This window comes from Lepidochelys kempii, chromosome 3 (assembly GCF_965140285.1).
Source record: "Lepidochelys kempii isolate rLepKem1 chromosome 3, rLepKem1.hap1, whole genome shotgun sequence".
In the NCBI taxonomy this organism is placed as follows: Eukaryota; Metazoa; Chordata; order Testudines; family Cheloniidae; genus Lepidochelys; species Lepidochelys kempii.
The window spans coordinates 83,040,611-83,065,916 of NC_136382.1; the positions used below are offsets into that span (position 1 = coordinate 83,040,611).

Below are 25,306 nucleotides of genomic sequence, written 5' to 3' on the forward strand. Positions count from 1 at the left end.
TCCTTCCAGGGTTCTGTGCCTGGGCTCCATTCTGTGGCTTTATCTTTTGTAGTCTCCAACAGGTCAAAATCTGATAAATTCCAGCGTTCCTCTACCACCCCTTGTTGACGGAAGGGAAAAGGTGCATTCTCTCTCTCTGCTTCCTCCACCTACTCTAAAACCTCTTGGTTGCTGTTGGGATGTGGGGTGAGGTGGGGAAGGGGTCTGCTACAGTATTATTCTCCGATCTCTGTATTTGGTTCTACCAAGTGAACAGCTCTAGTGTCTGCCTCTGCAGTTCCTCACAGTTTTGACAAACAGGAGCATGAAACCGACCTGTCAGTTTCACTGCTGCCAATAGTGTTCTGAATAATACTGACCTGACTCTTGCTAATTTCCTTCTGCAACGTCTTGGGAAAACTGTGGGCAGCAACAGCAGCCTCCTGAAGTTGTTTGTTTATATCAATTTACAGTCTGTTCACATTTCAAGGTTATCATCAAAGCCATAAGGATAAGAAACTTTTTTTAAATGAAAACTTAGATGCTACAACCATTAATGTTGATGTCCATACTTGCAAGTATAAAGCTTCCTATTTGCCACAGACAAACTTCTTATTAGTGAATCCATTTCTTCCAGAGAATAATTTAATCCTAAATTAAGAATCATCAAAACCAGAACTGCACCTTTTCACATTACAATTATTATCTATCATTTACGTGATGGTAGCACCCAAAAGCCCCAATCATGATTGGTATCCCATTATCCGAGCACAAGTATATCAACTTTTATTCTACTTTGCTATACACAGAGAATCATCATCTCAGAATATTTCACTATAAGCAGGTTCTGCAAGAGGAAACAAACTGTTCAAGACTCATGCCTCTCTTTTGATCCTTAGGCCTCTGTTGGCAAAGCAACACACTTGGTGCTACACGATCATGCTGAAGTGGGAAATACACAAAGAAAGACTAGAAAATGGAGAAAGAGAGAGACCATCTACAAAAATATTGTGTGTGTGTGTGTGTTTTCTTTAATTACAGTTTACCATATAACCATTAGTGGGTTCCAGCCATGCAAGTCACATTTATTAAAGGCAGCATGTCAAATAGGAGTTGACAATTACAGGCTCTATCAATACACATTATGCCAGATGGTAATGAGCCATACACAAAGGGCCAGCCATCCAAAATAATCACACCATTTTCCACAGAAATGTTGAAGAGGTTATGGTTTATTACACAGTGCTCATTAGATATACAGTGGCAGCATTAGCAATTTTTCCTTCATTTGTGTCTCATTTAAGACTCTGTCCCCATAAGCACATTCAAATTAGTACACAAGGTTAAAACCATTATGGCCAGGGGAAAAAAATTAAGTTGCATTTTATTTTATAGTAATGGTGGATCAAAGGTCCCTGGAATCTATTATTTTGTCAACTATTATCTAACAGGGCACTAAAAAGAAAAAAGATATTTACTGCCAGTATAGCTTTGAGATGAACAAAGGTAGACCATTTTAAATGAGCAAACACTATATTATTTAATTAAAGAAAAACTACATGAAAAACAGTAAGGTTGTGACACAAAGTGATAAAAGTCACAAAATTAAAAGACGAAGATGAACGGTCAGACTTGGCTTTGAATTTCCTCATTTGTTCACAGTTTATTGCTTTAAACAGTGTTTAAAATTTTACAAAAGACAACCAAATATTTCATGTTTCAGAGTGGTAGCTGTGTGGTCTACTAAATAGTTAATTAGTAATTAGTAACTAATTAGTTGCTAAATATTTCATGGAAGGTTAAAAACGCATTTACTGAAAAGACTGGAATGGCATCTCTTAGTCACACCCATATTAAGGCATTTAAAACACTATTTACCCAGTTATATATGTGGGTGTCCAATTAGAAAACAATATTTGGGGACATTCGTTTTCTTGCTTTCACATTTGTTTAAAAGCTGTGTGGGTGTGAAGATAGTTATATATTTCTCAGTGGCAAACATCTCAATGTTGTGTCAAGACAAATGAGGATGCACTTCATACTGGTTAAAAACGTGAAGCCAAACCCCCAAATTCAGAGTGGCAGGCAGTGTTGACAAGTCATATTTTGAAGTCTTTTAATGAGTCTACAAAATACAAATTATACCACGAAGAAATTGTAGATTTTAAAACCCTTCAGGACAGGGACAGGGGTTTTGCCCATTGTTTGTGCCAGCATGACAACAAGAACAGTGTTTCCACTGCCTGGAAGTTGTAACTTGCTAATAAGGTTCAGTCTAATGCCTGTCAATTTATTTTTTGTCATTGGCACAACCGTGTCCTCTGCTCCTTCACCATCTGCCAAACTGACATTTGTGCAAACAGGTACATCCAGTATTAAACAAAACCAAGTCTCCTCTGTTATAACGTACACAGGGGATTGGACTAAGTTAAAGGTGAAGGCAGACAGTAAAAACCACAATATAGGGGATTGTGATAATTGTTTTGTATTAAAACAGCTTTCTAAACCATTCAGACAGTGAATGGAGTTTAATTCCTTATTGGTAATGGCAGGAGGCCAACAAGAAGAAATATTTGGCCTAGTGGCCACATACTTATGAAATCTTTAATTTCAAGCAAGATCCTTCCTAAGGACACATAAAACTTATATTATCCCTTTTACTGCTCCTAGGTCAGCACCTATGCCAAGTTGTTACCAATGTCAAGCATTTTCTCATTCCAATACCTAAAGCCATTCCAATCCCTAAACAAGGCTACTCCTCCATGCAGACAACTGCACAGAGCAACCACTGAGCCCTCCCAGGAGGGCTTGAGGTTCTCTGAAAATCCAGCCACTTTCTGCACTGAAACAGGGGAGGGGCCCGATGCCCAATTTATTATTTCAACTCCCAATCTCTGTGGAGTCAGGGGAGTTAACTAACCCCACCATTTATTATATCCCCGCTGTGGGAAATCTAATCCTTGCTCCCAAGACAAATCCCCTGAAGTTGTGATCCTGTGAAATGTGCAGTTTAAATGCACCATAAAAATCTTATTTGCTCATCATAGGAAACCTACTCAGTGTTCACTTACTCATAAGTCCAGATTTACTTATGCCATGCAGGCTGACATAATTACTTCAATATCCAGATACACCTGTGCCCTCCCACAGCTGCAACCCAAAAACTTCCTCAACTTGATAGCCATACCTCCCTATCTGAATTGAGTGACAGTTAATTGATACTTTGTGAAACCAAGAGAAGAAGAAGGGAGGGTGATATTTGCAGAGAGGAGCAAGGCTGGGCAAGAGTTTTGGCAGAGTAGGCAGAGAAAGGTCAGATGTTGGAGATGTTATGCAGGAAAAAGCAATAAGATTCAAACATGACCTAAATGTGTGGGTCAAAAGGAAAGGCAAACACGAAGCAAAGATTAAAGGATTAGGTGACAGGCAGGCGGGTGGGCTTTGAGAGAAAAGAATCAGGAGTTTAGTTTTGGCAATTACTAAGACTCCTCCCTCAGAACTACAGTGGACGCCAGCCATAGACTACTTACTGGATGACTGTTTACCAGTTAAGACTTCTGTCCAACCAGAATTAATCTAAATTTGCTCTCTTCTTAAGTTCAGAACCTTTAACTCCCCAATGAAGAACCCAATCATGAAATCTGATCTAACATCTATCTCATGATAAATATACCACAATGACTACCAAACATTTTGAATCTCAAATGTATGTTTACTATTGAAAATAAATTCAAAATACTTTTAAATCCCTAAATTAAGATATAATGCCTCGGAACTGTACAAGATCTCACTTATTGAAAGAAGACTGAGATTACTAATAAGATAAAATCAAGTAATTTTATGGCCATATTTCTTCTCTCTGTATTGGTTGATTCTCAGGCCTCAAGTCTTTGAAATTCAGTTCAAATGTTATTTGCAATGCTGTGTGAGAGAAATCGCACTGGGTAATACAGATTCCAATTACTGTGTCATGTCAATTATGTACAGACACCAGCAAACCTCTCAGTGACTGCTTAGCTATCCAAGTGTTTCCCCAAAACATTGTCTCTAAGGAACTGGTATATAATTGTATTCAATGTAGCTGGAAGTTAAGGTGCAGTAACCTTAATGTTAACGAATTCAGTACTAATGACACGTTAATTACATTGAACTATTTTATACAACTGAAGCCTATTAAGAAAGGACACCTGCCAAATGAGTAGACCTGTTAAGAGAATAAATCTTTTATTTACCAAACTGAAAGGAGCAAGACATATAGATAAAATTAAATGTGTGAACAGAAAAAAAGGTTACTTACTTTCTCGTAACTGTTGTTCTTCGAGATGTGTTGTTCACGTCCATTCCACATTAGGTGCGTGCACACCACACGCACGAGTGTCGGAAACTTTTTCCTTTGGCGGCTCCCATCAGGCCGGCGGGGCCTCCTGAGTGGCGCCACTGCGCCATGCATATATACCCCTGCTGGCCTGACCCCCTCCAGTCCCTTCTTGCCGGAGACTCCAACAGACGGGTAGGAGGGTGGGTGGTGGAATGGACGTGAACAACACATCTCGAAGAACAACAGTTATGAGAAAGTAAGTAACCATTTTTTCTTCAAGTGCTTGTTCACGTCCATTCCACATTAATCACAAGCTTACCTCCGGAGGAGGGTAGGAGTCATGGAACAACTGCTCGGAGGACCGCTCTGCCAACTGCCGCGTCCTCTCTGGCCTGCTGGTTGACCACGTAGTGGGTCGTGAAGGTGTGCACTGAGGACCAGGTAGCTGCTCTGCAGATCTCCTGGATCGGGACCTGTGACAGGAACGCCGTGGAAGTCGCTTGCGCCCTGGTCGAGTGGGCCGTGACCGCCTGGGGCCGGAACACCTGCGAGCTCATAGCACGCCTGGATGCAACTTGTAATCCAAGACGAAAACCTCTGCACCGACACTGGGAGGCCTTTCATCCTCTCGGCTACAGCCACAAACAGCTGCGTGGATTTGCAAAACGGCTTAGTGCGTTCCAAATAGAACGCCAGCGCTCTATGCACATCTAGGGTGTGCAAGCTGCAGTGACTCTAGTCCGCATGGGGTTTCGGGAAGAACACCGGCTGACAAATGTCCTGGTCCAAATGGAATTGGGAGACCACTTTAGGAAGGAACCTGGGGTGCGGCCAGAGCTGCACCTTGTCCTTGTGAAATACTGTGTACAGTGGCTCAGAGGTGAGGGCCCTCATTTCGGACACCCTTCTGGCCAAGGTAATGGCAACCAGAGCCTCCACACCGTCAGGTGCAGTGACTGCAGGTCGGGGTGGAGAAGCCGCCCACCATCCTGTGTAATGAGCTCCCAGTGGGGGGTAGGAGGGGTAGGAGGGTAGGTACTGGGGCCTCCACCGACAGCTCTAGGAGTGATGTGTACCAGTGCTGGCAGGCCCAGACTGGGGCGATGAGGATCACCACCGCCTTATCCCTGCACACCTTGAGCAGGACCTTGTGCACCAAGGAGAGCGGGGGGAAGGCATACATGGAAGCAGTGTGCCCTTGTTGCCCAGAACGCCAATGGCATTTTGGGATGTATAAGTAGGGGCATAGCGAGCAGATCGAGGGACGTGATCGTTCCCCTCTATTCGACATTGGTGAGGCCTCATCTGGAGTACTGTGTCCAGTTTTGGGCCCCACACTTCAAGAAGGATGTGGATAAATTGGAGAGAGTCCAGCGAAGGGCAACAAAAATGATTAGGGGACTGGAACACATGAGTTATGAGGAGAGGCTGAGGGAACTGGGATTGTTTAGCCTGCAGAAGAGAAGAATGAGGGGGGATTTGATAGCTGCTTTCAACTACCTGAAAGGGGGTTCCAAAGAGGATGGCTCTAGACTGTTCTCAATGGTAGCAGATGACAGAACGAGGAGTAATGGTCTCAAGTTGCAGTGGGGGAGGTTTAGATTGGATATTAGGAAAAACTTTTTCACTAAGAGGGTGGTGAAACACTGGAATGCGTTACCTAGGGAGGTGGTAGAATCTCCTTCCTTAGAGGTTTTTAAGGTCAGGCTTGACAAAGCCCTGGCTGGGATGATTTAACTGGGAATTGGTCCTGCTTTGAGCAGGGGGTTGGACTAGATGACCTTCTGGGGTCCCTTCCAACCCTGATATTCTATGATTCTATACATCAAGCCCCCTCTCCACGGGATCGCAAACGCATCCGCGAGCAAGCCCAGGCTGCGGCCCTGGAATGAGCAGAACCGCAGGCACTGGGCATTGGCCCTGGTAGCAAACAGGCCTACTCGGGGAAACCCCCATCTGCGGAAGAGCAAAAGCACGACGTCCACCCTGAGCATCCACTCGTACATGCGGTACAACCTGCTGAGGGAGTCCGCCAGCTCGTTTCGTACCCCTGAGAGATAGGACACCTCGAGGTGAATTGCATGGTGTCAAGGTTCCTTCCCCACTTTGAACTCTAGGGTACAGATGTGGGGACCTGCATGAAAGACCCCTTAAGCTTATTCTTACCAGCTTATGTTAAAAACTTCCTCAAGGTACAAACTTTGCCTTCTCCTTGAACCGTATTCTCCCTCCAAGCGTTTTAAACAAAGAACAGGGAAGGAGCCCAGTTGGAGATGTCTTCCCCCAAAATATCCCCCCAAGCCCTACACCCCCTTTCCTGGGGAAAGCTTGATAAGAATCCTCACCAATTTGTACAGGTGAACACAGATTCAAACCCTTGGATCTTAAGAGCAATGAAAAATCAATCAGGTTCTTAAAAGAAGAATTTTAATTAAAGAAAAGGTAAAAGAATCACTTCTGTAAAATCAGGATGGTAAATACCTTACAGGGTAATCAGATTCAAAACAGAGAATCTCTCTAGGCAAAACCTTAAGTTACAAAAAGACACAAAAACAGGAATATACATTCCATCCAGCACAACTTATTTTACCAGCCATTAAACAAAAGGAAATCTAACGCATTTCTAGCTAGATTACTTACTAACTTTACAGGAGTTGTAAGGCTGCATTCCTGATCTGTTCCTGGCAAAAGCACCACACAGACAGACCAAACCCTTTGTTCCCCCCCATCTCCCTCCAGATTTGAAAGATTCTTGTCCCCTCATTGGCCATTTTGGGTCAGGTGCCAGCGGGGTTACCTTAGCTTCTTAACCCTTTACAGGTGAAAGGATTTTGCCTCTGGCCAGGAGGGATTTTATAGCACTGTATACAGAAAGGTGGTTACCCTTCCCTTTATATTTATGGCACACGGGCTATGCAAAGGTCCCAGAGGAGGAGAGCATCGCGACAGAATGGCGAGGAACAAGCCCCGCCCTGCTTGTTTATATAAAGCATAGCAGTAGTGTTGTCTGTCAGAACTGTCATGCTGTGACCACTCAGAGTGGCATGAAAGGTCTGGCAGGCGAGATGAACCGCCCTGAGCTCCTTCACATTGATATGGAGCAACCCACTCTGCTCCAGACCACAACCCCTGCATCATGAGGTCCCCCAGGTGAGCCCCCCATCCGTGGTCTGACGCATCTGTCACCAGTGTCAGGTCTGGTTGTGAGGCGGCAAGGGGATGCCTTCGCAAACCACAGGCTGGGACTGCCACCACAGCAGGGAGTCCAGCATGTCCCTTGGGGCTGTCACTACCAACTCCAGGGGGTCCCTGCCTGGGCGGTACACCTGAGCGAGCTACGCCTGCAGAGTCTCAGTCTGGCATGCCTGACCACGTGCCTGCATGCTGCCATGGGGCCCAGCAGCCGTAGGCAGCACCTGGCCATTGTTGTTGGAAACTGGCGCAGGGAGGCCACTGCTTGTTGGATAGCCTGGAATCGGGATACAGGAAGGGTTGTCCTAGCCTGCACCGCATCCAGGACCGCCCCTATGAATTCCACTCTCTGCGTGGGCACGAGCGTGGACTTGGAGACACTGACCAGGAGCCCTAGCTCACGGAATAATCTCTGGGCCACCTCCACATGGCCCTGCACTTCTGTCTCAGATCGGCCCACCAGGAGCCAGTTGTTGAGGTACGGGTACACCAGGATTCTCTGCCTCCATAAGAAGGCCACCACCATGCACTTCGTGAACACCATTGGGACCGTGGCTAGACTGAACGGGAGAACCGCAAACTGGTAATGTTCTTTGTCCACGTAGGAACCGCCGATGTGCTGGGTGGATGGCAATATGAAAGTATGCGTCCGTCATGTCAAGGGAAGCGTACCAGTCCCCTGGATCCAGGGACGGGATGATGGTGCCCAGAAAGACCATGCGGAACCAGGCCTTGACCAGGAACTTGTTGAGCCCACGCAGGTCTAGGATGGGGCGAAGGCCCACTTTGGCCCTGGGGATGAGGAAGTACCGGGAGTAGAATCCCTCCCGCTTAAGCTGTGCGGCACCGCCTCTACCGACCCCGCCTCTAGCAGCGAGCTGACTTCCTTCTCTAGGAGATGCTTGTAAGAGGGGTCCCTGAAGAGGGACGGGAAAGGGCAGTGAGTGAGGGGGGAGGGAGGGAGGCGAACTGCAGCGAGTACCCATTCCATACCGTGCGCAAGACCCAACGGTCTGACGTAATGGTGGACCACGCATGGGAGAAATGGGACAGGCGGTTCAGAAAACAAAGGGACGGATCCGGTGACTGGTCTGGTACGCTGTCCACGAGCGCACCTTCAAAAGCCTGGCTTAGTGCCCGGCTGCGGTTTGTGCTGGCCTTGGTTCTGGCCTGGCGCATTATTGTTACTGCTGTTGTTGCGCCGTCGCCTGTTATCCCTGCCTCGCCTACGGTAAGGCTCATGCCTATGGCGAGGCTGGTACTGGCGTTGAGGGGGAGGCCGTGCAGCCTCGTGTCTGTCTGGTCCGAGAAGAGCCTGGACCCTTCGAAGGGGAGGTCCTGGAGTGTATTCTGGACCTCGGGCGGCAGGCCTGACTCCTGGAGCCACGCCGAGTGCCTCATGACCACCCCTGACACTATTGTTCTAGCCGCCACGTCTGCCAAATCCAGGGAGGCCTGGAGAGAGGTCTTGGCTACTGCCTTGCCCTCGTCCACCAGGACCGTGAACTCCTGTTGGGAACCTTGAGGGAGGTTGTCCTTAAACTTCCCCACCGCCGCCCAGGAGTTGAAATTGTGCCTGTTGAGGATGGCCTGCTGGTTCGCAATCCTCAGCTGAAGGGCCCCAGATGAGTACACCTTTCTGCCAAAAAGGTCCAGGCGTTTCACCTCCTTGGCCTTAGGGGCCAGGGCCTGCTGTCCGTGGCACTCCCTCTCATTTACTGCTGAGACCACTAGGGAGCATGGACTCGGGTGGCAGAACAGGAACTCATAGCCCTTAGAAGGGGCAAAGTATTTACATTCCACTTCCTTGGCTGTTGGAGCGCTGGAGGCCGGGGTCTGACATATAGTCTTAAGACCATTCAGTCCAACTATGAGTGGGAGCACTATTCTGGATGGACCTTCGTGGCTCAAACTGTCCACCAGGGGGTCCTCTTGCTCAACCATCTCCTCGGCCTGCAACCCCAAGTTCTGGGCAACCCAGTGCCGCAATTCCTGGTGGGCTCTATGGTCTATTGCTCGAGGGCCGGACACCTCTGTACCCACCACCGCCTCATCCGGAGAAGACGAGGAGGTTAGCTGCTGCTCGACCCCCTCCGGTTGGTCCTCCTGCTCCCCTTCTCCCGTGGGAGGGGCTTCCGGCTCAGGTTGGGGCTGGAGTCCATGGGACAGCGCCAGACTCGGTGCCGGTCTCTTCCGTTTATCCTGGGGGGATGCTGGAGGCCTGGAAACTGTAGCCTCCAGCACCGTCTGGTGTCGGTGCGGGGACCGGGACCACTGCACTGAGTAACTTGCCCTTAACAGGGCCCCTTGGCGCTCCTGATAGGCCCACGTGGTCCAGAACCCCATTGGGGTTGCCAGCCCACCTGAGGGTCCCTGCTGTCCGGGGCCCGGTGAGGGTAGCTAAAGTGGCCAGAGTCAGCAGTGGATTGCGGCGATGCCAATCGCAAAGGCCATGGTGGTGCCTGCACTGGTGGGAAAACGAGCAGCTCCTGGCCGAACTGGAGCGGGAGCAGTACCAGGATCCCCAGGACCGGGACCGGGACCAGTGCCGGTGTTCCCTGGACCGGGACAGTCCGCGGGACTTCTCTGGTGAGGGCCATCTCAACTCCTCCCGGTGCCGGTCTCTGGGGGGTGCCGGAGAGCAGCACGCCCTTTCTGGTGCTTCCTCGCGCCGACCCACTACTGGTGCCACAACCTCCTTCTGGGCCGTTGGCAACTGTGAGTCTGCAGAGTCGGAGCTCGACCGAGACCAGTGCCGGGACGGTGTCCTTGAGCAGCACACCATTGCCGGCTTACCCCTCGACGGCACCCAAAGCATGGGTGCCGGAGGGTTCTCCCCATTCGGGAGGGGGCTCACCGCTGACAGCTCGATGAGGTCCTTTGCAGCCTCAAAGGTGCCAGGCATAGAGGGCTGATCCGTTACGCCCTCGAGCCCATCGTCCGCACTGAGCTCACTTAGCTCTGGGCTCGGTGGGGCGTGCGCTGCCGGGACCGCCTGTGTCAGCGCCGGTACCGTGGCCTTCCCGCTCTTGTCGGCGCTTGGGGCCTTGGGAGGCACCAGCCTCCTGTGCGGGGAACGACCGCGCCTTCCTTTCGGCTGCGCCGGGGCTGCACCGGGGAGGACGAGCGGTACCGGGGCCTAGCCTGGTGCTCCGGGGCCAACAGTTTACGGTGCTTAGCCAGTGCCGGGTCTCTCGACGGCTCCGGGGCACTACGCACCGAGGAAGCCTGAGCTGACGTCAGGCGCTCCGGGCATGGCGGCTGCAATGCGGCCTCCAGCAACAGCTGCTTTAGACGAAAGTCTCTTTCTTTCCTTGTCCTTGGCTTAACCGCCTTGCAAATCCTACACCTTTCAGTTTGATGTCCGTCCCCCAGGCAACGTAGACACAAGTTGTGGGGGTCACTAATTGGCATAGGTTTGCAGCGCAAGCCTTGAAGCCGTGGGCCTATGGCATGCCCCACGGCGGGTGCTGGAAGCCTCCAAGCACCTGATGACTTAAGTGTCCACAATAGGTATGTTAACGAACTGATAACAGCTACTCTAAAGGCTAAGGGACTGCTCTTCTACGAGAGAGAGAGAGAGAGAGAGAGAGAGAGAGAGGTTGTTCCAACACCGCCACGGACAGTAAGAAGGAACTGGAGGGGGTCGGGCAAGCAAGGGTATATATGCACGGCGCAGTGGTGCCACTCGGGGGGCCCCGCCGGCCCGACAGGAGCCGCTAAGGGAAAAAGTTTCCGACGCTCGTGCACGTGGCGCACGCATACCTTATGTGGAATGGACGTGAACAAGCACTCGAAGAAGAACTGAGTGTACAAAAGAAGAAAGTACAACAGGAAAATTACTTGAAGGAATTAAAAAATTTGCTGTGTCCAAATCAAAATATAATATATATTCTAAAGCACTAATATTGAACCAAATCTCATTGATCAAATGGCAGAACATTTAACTATATTTAGAACCAAAAGCGCTCACTTGCATCCAATGGAATTATTATACTGCTGCCATTAGTGAGTGAAAGGAACTGAGTGACACATACATATATAAGAACCTATACCCATGTGATATCAAACATTTATCATCATGGAATTTGGAAAGAGTACACTACTCTTAAGAGGAGAAGTCACAACCAAGTTACACAGGTCCTCACAAACAAGTGTCAATAAAAGCTTCATATCACCCCAACATGTATTCTGTCATATACATGCATTACAGAAAAACTATTTCTGAAATACTGTAGTTTCTTAAAAAACTGGGTTGTTCTGTTTTTTATCCTTTCACCTGTAGAGCCAGGTGTTTTAGTTACCACAAGTCCAACACCACAAGCTTCAGAGGGAGCCACAATAACCTGCAAGAGTGATCCAAACTTTAAGTCCCTTTACTCGTGACGTTCCAGGGCTAGAAGCAAGTACCACGTTCCTCTTAGAAGTCTGAGGTCGACACTTCCCTATGGCATGAACCTGATGCAGCAGCAGAAGAGAATAGACTTTAAACCTGTAACATTTTATGCATGGAAAGTTGTTACTGATGCAGGATTGACTCTTGCTTGTTCTGAGCATTGTGCAGGTGTAATTGTTTTGGGGAACAGATGCAAAAAACTCAGCTGCTTAGAATGTTAGAATAACTCTCAGGAGAAACTAATTAGTAAGCGGAGAGCAAGCAGGTGGTTGAAGTTCCATGATAAAAAAATTCATGGCTCCACAATTTATGATATGGCTATCATTGCCCACAACCGGATTTTAAAAATTCAAAATTATTTTGACACCTTATTACTCTACACCTAAGTGTTTCTTACCATGAGACTGTTGTATTCTCAGTTTTTGCAACACAGAACCACGTAACCGATGGATCTTGCTTACAATGTACATGGAATGATGCTAAACAGTTAAAGGGAGACAGCAGGCTGTCTCTGAGACCTTTCCCCTTCCACCAGTTGCGTTGATATAATCATCAGAAGGGAAAGGATACAAATTTCTTTGGAGCCAGACAACTACTGCTGCCTCTGGGACCTTATCAACTTAATAAGATACATTTTGGTACATTGATGTCAGCAAAGTTTTATTATTATAAATGCAGATTTTCTACTGGTGTAATATTTTCTTTGTAATTTTGTGAATGAAAATCTGTCCCTGCAAAGGACCTCCCTCTTCCCACAATTATATACCACAGTGGTGCTATTTCTGATTTTTATTTTGTTGTTGTTGGTTTTTTGGGGTTTTTTTGGGCAGGAAAGAGAAAATATCTTATGTATATCAGTTAAATTAGATATTTAACATTCTATTTCTTTGACCTTTTGGTGTCTTAATGATCCAGTTTATGCATCTTAATAAAGAGAAAAATGGTATCAACTAATTCAAATGATAGTTGCTCCAGCCTGGTGTTGGGGAGAGATTTGTAAGCTAATAAACAGCCTCTAAGAATCAACGCAATATCTGTGGCATCCTCCCTGGAGGTCCATAAAATGCAATTGTTTATTAGCCCTGCTACTTCTGAAGTTTTACCAGAGGGGTTATTGATGGTTGTTTTTCTAATTCAATTAATATAAAATAAGAATTTCAGAACTGACATTTTTCTGACTTAACAATGGAAACCTTCATAGCTTTGAAACTTATGGAACAGTAAAACAGACACAGGAGACTAATGCTCCTCCTGCTGGTGTCCAGGAAGCATGGAAGAAGAAGTGACTTGACTAGACTACAGAAGGGGCAAGAGCAGGGGGTGGGGGGACAGAGACACATTGGCTGGGCAAGAGGACTAGGAGCCAGGGGAGGGATTGGGGGATGACAACTGAGAGCCAGTGGTGGTGGAGAGTGAGAACAAGACCAAGATTGGATGAGGACCCTGAAGGGTGGAGGTGGGTAAGCTGAAGTGGGAGCATGAGGGCGGGGGAAGAGACCAAACTGGGACAGGCTAGAGGGGGTCTATGACAAGTAATACACACACTTCTCCAAAATTTGGAATGGAACCCAACATTTTCAAATGTGGGTGCCTAAAGTTAACCTCCTGAAATTCATATTTGAAAAACCCACCCTTGGTGCCTAAAACTGCCTAAGTGGTTTAGGAATAAAAGCCCACTGAAAGTCAATGAAGTTGTGCTCCTAAGTCATTTAGGCACTTCAGTGAGACCACTTATAAATTATATTTAGGGACAGACTTTTCAAAGCTGCTAAGTATTTGCAGCTCCTACTGAAGTCAACGAGATTTGAGAGTACTTGTGACATCAGACCACGTATTTCGGAGCTTAACTGTAGGCTCTCAGGTTTGGAAGTGTCTACCCCTGTGTTCAAACACAATTCACTTTCCTTTACATTATATTTTGCTAACTTCACACTGCCGTGCACTGTTTTTTTATTTACTTTGGAAATTAACTCTAGTCCTTAAGTTAGCAGTGGCTGAAGTTATACAACACTCTAGTACCCTAGAGGCAATTAATAGCTGCCATTCAATGGGCAAGGCACTACTAAGGAAGAATAAGGATCTTCTTAATGTAAAAGGACATTGTACCTGAAAATAAAAATAGATTCACGTTGGACACCTTTTCTCCCTCTCCTCCTTAACTCATGGTGACTTTATTTGCAAATAGGACTTCAGCTATCATCATTATGGCTGAAGACTGTTCTCCCTTTGTACTCCCAACCTGTTTCCTTTTGTCCCAGCTAAAATCTCATTCTGTCTTTCTGACATAGCTTGGTGGATGTCCAGCCATCAACACAAAGTAAACATGGTTGAAACAGAGCATTTGAACTTTTCCTACAAATCTCCCCACCCATCTCCTATTAGTACCATCCTCATCCTCCCTGTCACTCTTGTCCCTAGCCTGAGCATCATTTTCAACTCAGACCTCTCTCTAGATTGTCACATCCAGGACATGTCCCAAAACCTCTGCTTTATTTTGCTTCCTAACATCTCTAAGATTCAACCTTTCCTCCCCATCTACACAACTATAGCTCTTACCCAGGCTCTTATCCTGCATCTTGATTACTGCAATATACTCCTCTCTCTGGCCTTGACAAATCCCATCTTGCCCCATCTACCTCCATACAAAATGCTGCTGCAAAGATCATTTTTATGGCTTATCACTTTGACCACATCACCCCTTCTTTGTCTCTCTGTACTGACTCCCCAGTCATTGTGGCATCAAACAAAAATGACTTGTCTTCACTTATAAAGCCATTCACAACTGAGATTCAAACTGTCAACCCTCATCTCTGCTCCCACATAGTGCCAGGCTTGACTGCCATTTAAAAAAAATGCAATCATCATCTTGATGCTTTACCCCATTCCATCTGTTAGGCATGGGAGAAGCTCCTGCAAATAGTCACAAAGACACCTCATTGTCCCACTTCAGATGAATGTCTCCTTAAAAACTCTTTTCCTGACATGCCTATAAACAATTAAATAAGGATTAGGCAGCTGGTTTGCTGTCACTACAGTATTCCATGCTGACAAGTGGTATCTCATTGTTTCCTTGTGTACCCGTTGTCTGCTTGTTTTATCTACCTGTTGTCTCTAGGCTTAAACAGAGATTGTTAGCTCTTCAGGGCAGGGACTTTTATATATTTGTACAGTACTTTTAAATCACAGCACTTTCAAATAAACAGATTTAGCAAAGAACTATAATGAGCAAAGCTTAATGTGAGCTACGAAGACATGCACTAGTAGCTAGACCCATCTGTGGCATTAAACAACTAGTACACAATCCAGAAATAAGCTGTTAACAAAAATTAAATATAAATATATTCCATCCCTATCCAAATTATGGGGAGGGACCAGTATACTCCACAAGTTTTCTGCCTCACTCCAGAGCATCAGACTGGAAATTCTAGGATAACATAATTTAAATTAAATAGAAGTTTTTGACTGAATCAAATAAGAAATTAGAATCAGTATTATTGTAATATTTAATTTTCTATAATTTTATTCCTGTAATTTTCAATGTACTTCAGAAATCTGTACTGAAAATGCATAGACGGTTACTCACCTTTGTAACTGTTGTTCTTCGAGATGTGTTGCTCATATCCATTCCAATTAGGTGTGTGCACGCCGCGTGCACGATCGTCGGAAGATTTTTACCCTAGCAACACCCGGTGGGTCGGCTAAGGCACCGAATATATGCCCCAGCTGACCCAGCGCCCCCTCAGTTCCTTCTTACCAGCTACTCCGACAGAAGGGAAGGAGGGCGGGTTTGGAATGGATATGAGCAACACATCTCAAAGAACAACAGTTACAAAGGTGAGTAACTGCTTTTCCTCTTCGAGTGATTGCTCATATCGATTCCAATTAGGTGACTCCCAAGCCTTACCTAGGCGGTGGAGTCGGAGTGAGATGTCACGGAGTGCAGAACTGCTGAACCAAATGCTGCATCATCTTTTGACTGCTGGACTATCGCACAGTGGGTAGCAAAGGTATGTACCGATGATGAAGTTGCTGCTCTACATATCTCCTGAATTGGTACATGAGCCAGGAAAACGGAGGACGAAACTTGGGCCCAGGTGGAGTGGGCAGTAAGGTGTGTAGTTGGGACACCAGCCAAGTCATAGCACGCACGGATGCATGATGTGATCCAGGACGAGATGCGCTGGGAGGAGACCAGGAGGCCTTTCGTCCAGTCTGCCACAGCAACAAACAGCTGAGTTATTTTCCTAAAAGGTTTTGTTCACTTGATGTAAAAGGTGAGGGCTCTGTGAAAGTCTAGGGAGTGCAGCTGTTGGTCCCGTCGAGAGGCGTGTGGCTTTGGATAGAAGACCGGGAGGAAGATGTCTTGGTTGACATGGAAGGCAGAGACCACCTTAGGAAGAAAGGCCAGGTGTGGTCAAAGCTGTACCTCGTCCTTGTGGAACACCGTGTACAGTGGCTCCAACGTGAGGGCTCTAAGCTCAGACACATGCCTTCCTCGTAGCTATCACCTCGGGGAGGCTGTCTTCCAGGAAAGATAGAGGAGTGAGCAGGTGGCCATCGGCTCGAACGGGGCACCCATGAGTCTGGATAGGACCAGGCTGAGGTCCCATGTAGGGACTGGATGCCTAATTTGTGAGTACAGGCATTCCAATCCCTTGAGGAACCTGCTGACCATGGGATTGGAGAAGACAGAGCGCCCATTTTCGCCTGGGTGGAAGGCCAAAATTGCTGCTAGGTGTACTCTGATGGATGAAACTGCCAGGCCCTGGTGTTTCAAGGACAAGAGGTAGTCCAAGATGGTAGGTACTGACGCCTGCAGGGGGGGCCGTATCACTCAGAGCACACCAGCAGGAAAAACACTTCCACTTGGCCAAATATGTGGATCTTGTAGACTGCTTTCTGCTACCCAGAAGGACCTGTTGCACCGAGCGGGAGCAACGTAGCTCAGATTGAGCTAGCCATGCAGCATCCACGCTGTGAGGTGGAGGGATCGCAGGTCAGGGTGGCAGAGTCGTCCGTCTTTCTGCGTGATCAGGTCCGGCCCAAATGGAAGTGGAATTGGAGTGACCACCGACAGCTCTAGGAGAGTGGTATACCAGTGCTGCTTGGACCACGCTGGGGTGACCAAAATTAAGCGGGCTCTGTCCCTGTGCAACTTGAGCAGGACCCTATGGACTAATGGGAATGAAAGAAAGGCGTAACACAGGTAGTCTTTCCATGATATTAGGAAGGCGTCCAATAGGGAACCCGGGAAGTATCCTTGGAGAAAGCAGAACACCTGGCACTTCCGATTCTCGTGAGAGGCGAATAGGTCTATGTGGGGAAACCCCCACTTCTGGAAGACAGAGTGGATGACATTCAGGCGAATCGACCACTCGTGAGCCTGGAAGGATCTGCTGAGGCAGTCCGTTAAGGTGTTCTGGACTCCTGGGAGAAAAGACACCACCAGATGGATCGAGTGGGCTATGCCACAGGAGAATGGCTTCCTGCCAGAGGGAGGGACGATCGTGCTCCCCCTTGTTTGTTGATATAAAATATTGCCATTGCGTTGTCTGTGAGAACTGCAATACAACAGCCCTGAAGGTGCCTGTGAAATACTTGACAAGCCAGGCGCACTGCTCTCAGCTCCGGTACATTGATGTGCAGGGATCTCTCTTGTGTGGACCAAAGGCCCTGCATGCAAAGGTTCCTGAGGTGAGCGCCCCAACCCAGACAAGATGCGTCCGTGGTTAGGGCCAGGGAGGGCTGTGGGGCATGGAATGGTACCCCCTCAACTACTGACTTGGGGTTCAGCCACCAGTTCAGGGAGCCTAAAATGTCCGGCGGTACCGTGACCACCATGTCCACGCTGTGCCAGCCTGGGTGGTATTCGGTTGAGAGCCAGGCCTGAAGTGGATGGAGGCATAGTCTGGCATGTCTGGTCACAAATGTACAAGATACTGTGTAACCCAGGAGACCTAGGCACGTCCGTACTGTCAAGGTCGGGAAGCCTTGTAGGCCACGGATGATGTTTACTACGGCCTGAAGCCCATGCATTTTTACCGGAAGCACATTGAGTCTGGAATCTAGGACTGCGCCGATGAAGGTCGGCTCCAAAGTGGACTTTTCTACATTGAGCAGCAGGCCTAGCTGTCTGAACATGCTCATGGTGAACTGAACATGAGATTGCACCTGGGCCCTGGAGCGGCCCCAAATGAGCCAGTTGTCGAGGTACAGAAACACTTGGATCAGATGTTGACGAAGGGAGGCAGCTACGATGGCCATACACTTCGTAAAGACCCTTAGTGCCGTGGATAGACCGAAAGGAAGAACAGTAAACTGGAAGTGCTGTCGGTTGACCACAGAGCGAAGGAAACGCCTGTGTGGCGGGTAAATTGCTATATGGAAATACGTGTCCTTCATGTCAAGGGCGGCGTACCAGTCCCCAGGATCCAGGGAAGGAATAATGGTCCCCAGGGAAATCATGTGGAACTTCAACTTTACCATGAATTTGTTGAGTCCGCGCAGGTCCAGAATGGGCCGTAGCCCCCACTTTGCCTTGGGGATTAGGAAATATAGGGAGTAAAACCCCCTGCCCCTCAGTTCCCTTGGAACCGCCTCTATCGCTCCGATAGCTAGGAGCATTTGCACCTCCTATAGAAGGAGTTGCTCATGAGATGGGTCCCTGAAGAGGGACGGGGAGGGAAGGAGAGAAGGGGGGAAGCAAACTGAAGGCTGTATCCACTTTCCACCGTGCGTAGGACCCAGCGGTCTGATGTTATACGGGACCACATACGGAGGAAATGGGAGAGGCAATAGTAGAAAGGCAGGGAAGGATCCTGGAAGGAGACTGGTGCTCCGCCCTCAGGCGCACCTTCAAAAGTGTTGTTTGGGTCCCGCCGATGGTTTGGGCGGGGGACCCTGGCTCTGGCCCATCTGCTGACCAGACTGTCTCCGCCGACCACCTCAGCCGCGTCTTCTAAAGAAGTCCTGTCTGGGCCAGGGGTTGGCGCTCCACAGTTCCAATGACCGTCACAGGCAGTAAGAAGGAACTGAGAGGAAGCTGGGTTGGCTGGGGCATATATTCGGCACTGGGAAGGTGCCACTTTAGGGGGCGCCTCAGCCGACCCACCGGCTGTTGCTAGGGTAAATATCTTCCGACGATCGTGAACGTGGCGCGCACACACCTCATTGGAATCGATATGAGCAAGCACTCAAAGAAGAACTTGTAGAATTTGTCAGGGAGAAATTGGGGGTTTTAGCTGCTGAGGACAGCTGATATTTTTAGCTTTGGGAAAGAGCAGGAGAGATTTTGGGATTGCAGAACATGCGCACTACCTGCATATTTCTGCTTAAATCACCAGCAGTGAAACAGTTAATGCTGACGATTTTTCAGAGTGAGCACCCCACTGATCCCAGGGACAAACAGGTCTTACCTTCCAAAGTTATTGTTTCAGGTATTTACACCACTGCGTTGGCTTGTGTGTGGAAGGTTTTCTTCACAACCATAAAACTTAGATTCTTGATCAGAATGCTGCAGCAAGGGGTGGATTCTATGGCAAACTCCACCATTAAGGAATCACAGAAAAGCCCTGACTAAGAGCGTTAAACTGTTATGATATTTAATGAACTTAACTCAGTTCTAGGTAGGCTGGTAGCTCTTTGCATATCCAGTTTTCTAGCTCTAAACACTCCTGTCTTGTAGAAGTGATTTTATTTTATGTTCTTAGAATAGTCTTTCGTAATCTTTACTGCAAGGATTTCTGATGTACTCTGCATTATATTCCTTTCAATTATTCAACATATAAACTGCTGTATTTGTGAATATTGCACATGTTGAAAACAATCAAAAGCTAATGAAGAAATGATTGTAATGAATTAGTAATACTGTTAGATTTGTATTTAGAGTTGATTTTTACTGTTGTGGGTGGAAGATGATCAATAGGAATATGTAATCAGGTTGGATGTGTTTTTCATCTCCCGAAACTCCTCTTGTAAATTAGATGAAGCAACTCAAAGGATTAATCCTGTAGATCAAAAGCTAAATGAAATCATTTTAAATACTCGCTTAGACCACCTCTTAGTAGATTTTCCTCAATTTTTATTAAGGTATGGAAAACAAAACTAAATTCCTTAAAGAATTAGGTTAGATTTCATGCTTATCATGTTTTCCTTTATGTTTCAACCAAACCATCTTGTTAAGAATACTATCTTACTTAATATGTTTTTAGGTGCTGAATATTTTAGAATTACACATTTTCTGCACTTCTTAATTAGTTGAGCCTCAAAGCACATACTACTTAGGATATTGTACCTATGCTGATGATATGGATCAGAACAATAAGTCCTGATGGAAATCACTTTTATGATGAAGAGACTTAATGTGAACCAATAGAGGTGAGGATTGATTGTTAAGGTCTATTGTTACTATAATTAGAAGTCAAACACCAATTAGCATTCCCATTAATAAGATAAATCTCTGCCATATCTGCAGCTGAGACCCAGTCTTGTCCTTATGCTGTGGTAACAAGCCTATCCATTTGCTGATAATACTCTGCATTTCAGAGTTTACTCTGAACTTCTACACACAAATACGCCATGTCAGACTACCTTATTTCTTGTTTCTAGTATTTTTATTTCTCTTCACTTCCATCCAACATGTTCTGTTTATTTCTACTATGCTTTATTTCACTGGGCTAGGTAGTGAGGGGGGAAACAAATGCCGCTTCAGACTTCTAGATTGCAGCCGTTGGCCATTTCCTCCCTGTAACTGCAGGTCAGTCTAAATCTAATAGATTTCCATCCCTGGTGAATTCAGACAAGAAATGAATTTGCTTCCTGCAAATATAAGGATTCTACACTTGTTTTTGATAAAAACATGTGTAGGTAATTTTATGTGTAAATTAGCAGCAGCAGTCTATCAAAGTTTGGGCATCCACTCCCTTATTTCAAACTACAGAACTGAGAAGGAGATCCATACCTCTCAACTCTCTGGATTTTATACAATATAACTAGTAGTGTGGGCTCTCCATAAGCAGAACTACTCATATTACGTGGAAGGAGGGAAAAGATAGTAAGAGAAAAAGAAAAAATGGCAGGAACAGGAAGGATAACAGGAGACATAATGCAACAAAAAGAAAAGCCATGTGCTAATATACTTTATTTACATTTTTTATGTATGGGGTAGAAATATACAAGTGCTATATATGGGAACTGGAGGGGAAGGAGACTATTTGGTGCAACTAAAATCAAGTTCGATGTTTTTTACAATTACTTAACACCAACTAAAGCTTTGCTTACACACAAAGAAAATAAAAATGCACCAAAAATAAACAGATACCCCATATTTATATTTAGATCATTTGTCCCACACACTGACTAATTTGGAGATAGGAAGAGGAAGAAATAAATAGTGGCCTAATCTAAATCGACTACTCAGTGACATTCTATTTTAAATAAGATTATACATACTGCTTATTTATACTTTATTTTGCTCAAGAACATGGAAGATGAAAAAATTCATGATCATTAAACCTCATTCCAAAATATAAAGTGCAACTGACTTATCCTTTTCTGAATTAAATGGGTAAAGCATATTCTACTATATATCCCCTTTCTTCTTCTCTTCCCAAATTATATTTTCAACATACTGGCTATCAAATATGTCAGGCTGATAGTTAAGGGCTACCACTCTGGGGACAGAGATTTAAAGAGAACACAGACATGGATTCCAAAGCAAACACAGGAAAGAAATATTGGGCTGGTATAATCTCTGACTAGTATTGGAACAATTTAGTTCAGGGTAGGACTTCAGGAAAGCACTGAATTAATCACTACCAACCGCTCAAAGATCAAGTGAGCCATAGCCAATAGCTAAAAGCCTACAACATAATGTCCATTCACAGCATTCAAGTATCAGGCAATGAAGATGCTCTTTACCGTGCCAGAAATAATATTTCCTGCATTTTTCATATTTACATAGATGAAGTAATTACATAGTATGGCAACAAAAAACACTGTATAATTTACAGCAGAGTTGAAAATAACCTGAAAGAATATATTTCCAACAAGTATTCTCCATAGTCTGAAAAGCGTTAAAAGTATATAAAATAATAAAAATGAATAAGTAAAATAAAGTTTCTTGTTTCATATCCTCAAGGGGTGTATTCTGCCTTCGATATGCACCTCTAACTTCCACATACATACCAGCATCATGATAGAATAGCGACTGTGTCCTTACCAAGATCTGAGAGAAAACTACACGGATGGAAAATGGTTTCCCTTGGTTCCTATTCAGGAAACTAGTCTTTGTAAAATAGCATTTGTAATACATAAAGGAATTGCAAATGGCTTTTAGACCTTGATTTTATAAGCATTTTGTCCTTTTTATTTTATCTGTTTAACTGAGAAAAAGAGAGATTGGGCATAAGTTCCATATACAATGTGTCCTTGGAGAGCCACAAAGCATTACACAAGCTCACAAAACTACAGAGGACCCAAACCTACTTCCATTTAAAACCAATGGCAAAACCCACATTGACTTCAATGGGAGCAGTATCTGGCCCATATATAGTACAAAATAAACAGTGCCTCAGCATTATTACTAGAATGCATTATTGCTCCCATATTTCACGTTTTACAGATTTGAAGTGTCACAGAAGATTTAAATTTAACACATTTCCATTGTTATCACTTTTGCAGCCAATAATGAACCCTAATGTTCTGCGTAGGAGCATTTAAAGATCTTTCATCTTCTGAGTGTCTGACTAATTCTAGATATTATTATGGTTGTGTCTTCCTTTTACACTTAAATTATTGTACTAGATCTTCAACTGGCTTAAATTCTCATAGTGTCACTGATGTCCATGGAGCTGCACCAGTTGGCCCATTATTAATTCAGTGTTTTAAATGCTTCTTCAAGTCACTTGTCTAATTACAGCTTTAAGCACTTAAAGCGTATCTCCATTCTCAAAATGACCACATTCAGGACTATCTAGACTGTTTCCCCTCTCCCCTGTCTTAAGCATTTTTAAGATAAGCTTTTCCGAAATAATTTACAAACCAAACTACAATACCTCCTATACTATAATTAATTAGAATTATGGTATCATACTGCATTATTTGTATACATATAGAAAAGAGGTGCATAGCTTAAGTGGACATTATGTGCAAAAAACAAACAAGAATGGGATTAACCAGTTAAGGTGACAACACAGCCTTTTTTTAACAAAACTTCCACTATATATTTTTGCATGTTTCTTAGGGCTTGTCTAGACCAGTGTTTCTCAACCTTTTTCTGCTGGCGACCTGCTTTGGACTTACAGAAAAAAAACCCAATGCCCCCACCCCCAAACTAGAAAAAATTGCACTCCCCTACCTTAAGCTCAGGGCTTGGGGCTGAAACATGTAAATAAGCTTCACTGGGCCGCCCATGGCGTGGGCCCCAGGCAACTGTCCTGCTTCGTACTCCCTAAGGCCAGGCCTGCTTGCAACCTCCCCAAACCTCTCCCGTGACCGCCCCAGATTGAGAAACACTGACCTAGACTAACAGTGTGCAACAAGCTGGGGTATAAATCTACAGTGCACTAGCTGTCTCTCAATTTTCCCTAGTGCACAGTGATGTACTCCTGTTCCAAAGTGGAGCAGCTCAAAGCATACGAGGGAACTTTAATCACTATTTCTATATAGATCCGGTCATAAACATGCCTCTGTGCATTTGCGTGTTTTTGGTCTATCAGCATCAGAGCTGGTCACAAATAAAATTAAATTTCAAAGATGATGAAGAAAACCTTTTTTTTGGGGGGGAAGGGGCATCCACCAAAGTTCAAATAAAATCTCAATAAAAATTTGTCAACATTTCTAATTTTTTCTACCAGTTCTAACAACACTTATGATTTCAGCACAGCTCCAGGGATAGCTAACTGCCAGGACAGAGCATGGGACCCTGTTCTCATAAAAATCCTACTATCATGGAAGATCCCAGAAACCCCTATCAGGATGAGGGCCCTGTTATGCTAGGAGCTGTACAAACAGAGGTAGGTAGACAGTCCCCACCCTGGATAACTTACAATGAAGAGCAACATACAAAAGGTTGGGGAAAGGGAGGCCATCACTTTGTATGCCACATTATATATACAAACACACATGCACACTTACACTTATCTGGTATTTTAAGAGGGAATTTTAAAGTTTTATAATTACATAAATCAATATTGACTTTCCCCAAATGGCCTTGGGACTAGCTATTAAGATGTAATGGAAGTCACCCGTCCAATAAACATATGTCAGTGGTTTTTGCTGTAAGAGATTGCACCATACCTGGAATAAATCCCGCTGACCATATCATGCTGGAAAGAAAGCTCTGCTGTGTTGCCGGGACCAGCTGCTTTGGAAATAAGCAATACGACCAAACCTCGCATCTGTAGGTTATTCCGGCTATCATACACAAGCCCTCTGCCAAAAGAAAGAGGGGAGGGGGAAGAAAAAGATCAGGATTTTTCATAAAGCATTTTACCTCTTCAAACAAAATCCAAATTGAAAGACTCAGCCTTCAGAGTGACATCATAATTTCATCTAAAGTCTCTACTATTCACACCAGTGGGTGAAGGAAACTGCAGTTCTCAATCAAGATCTTTTGTCACCTTTACTCCATAATTTATGATGAAATGTTACTACTACAAATAAACACAATACTTCAATCTGGAATTCCCATTTCTATTTCCTAGGAGAAGTGTATGCCCAGCACTTCTGTAAAGTTGTCACCAGGAATATTTCTAAATAATTTGATGGTTATACAGTACAACAGTAATAATATGAAACATTTTTACCAAGTATAAAAAAAACCCAAAAGCAGCCATAAAGATGTAAGATGGGTGCAACCCAAATCTATAATCTACTGAAAAATAATTTTTTACAGCAGACCGGTTATATCAGAACAAGATTAAGTGCATTTTAGGAACAAACTTAGTAAAACCATAGAGAACAATAAGACAAGAAAATTTCCATAAAAGTGAAGGAGTTAAATTCACTGGAGAAAGATTACCAGTTTGTTCAAACAGAAGAACTGCTCCAAATGCTTTATCTTTAAGTTCAGCTCTCTCTCACTGTTTCTGCCATGAACAATTCTTAATTACGGCATAGAAGGTGGCAGCTCAAAAATTAGTTTGCTTAAAAACAAGCTTTGTTCTCCTCCTGGACCCCAAAATTTCTGGAATCTCTGCCTCATAGGCCTACCCTTCAGCATTCTAAAGAAGGCTAAAAGTTTAGAGTAAAAGAATTTTATATACCACAAGTGTTATGCAGTAATTTAACTTCCAATGAACTTGAGTACATGATCTTTGATATTATCATAGCCTTAGTATTTATAAGGCTCATTTTACAATATGGTAGGTTACTAGACAGGTTGTATCCCATATTATTCCTGGCTATAATTCTCTGGCTTG

General features: G+C 45.2%; 1 protein-coding gene across 1 annotated transcript in view; it reads right to left on the reverse strand.

Annotated features, from left to right (window-relative positions):
- The window catches only part of PDSS2 (decaprenyl diphosphate synthase subunit 2), a 195,629-nt gene that overhangs the window by 82,564 nt on the left and 87,759 nt on the right, over positions 1–25,306 (reverse strand). The window contains exon 2 of the mRNA XM_073336930.2: positions 24,183–24,317. Within this exon, the coding sequence (XP_073193031.1) occupies positions 24,183–24,317 (135 nt within the window). The remainder of the gene's footprint in view (positions 1–24,182; positions 24,318–25,306) is intronic.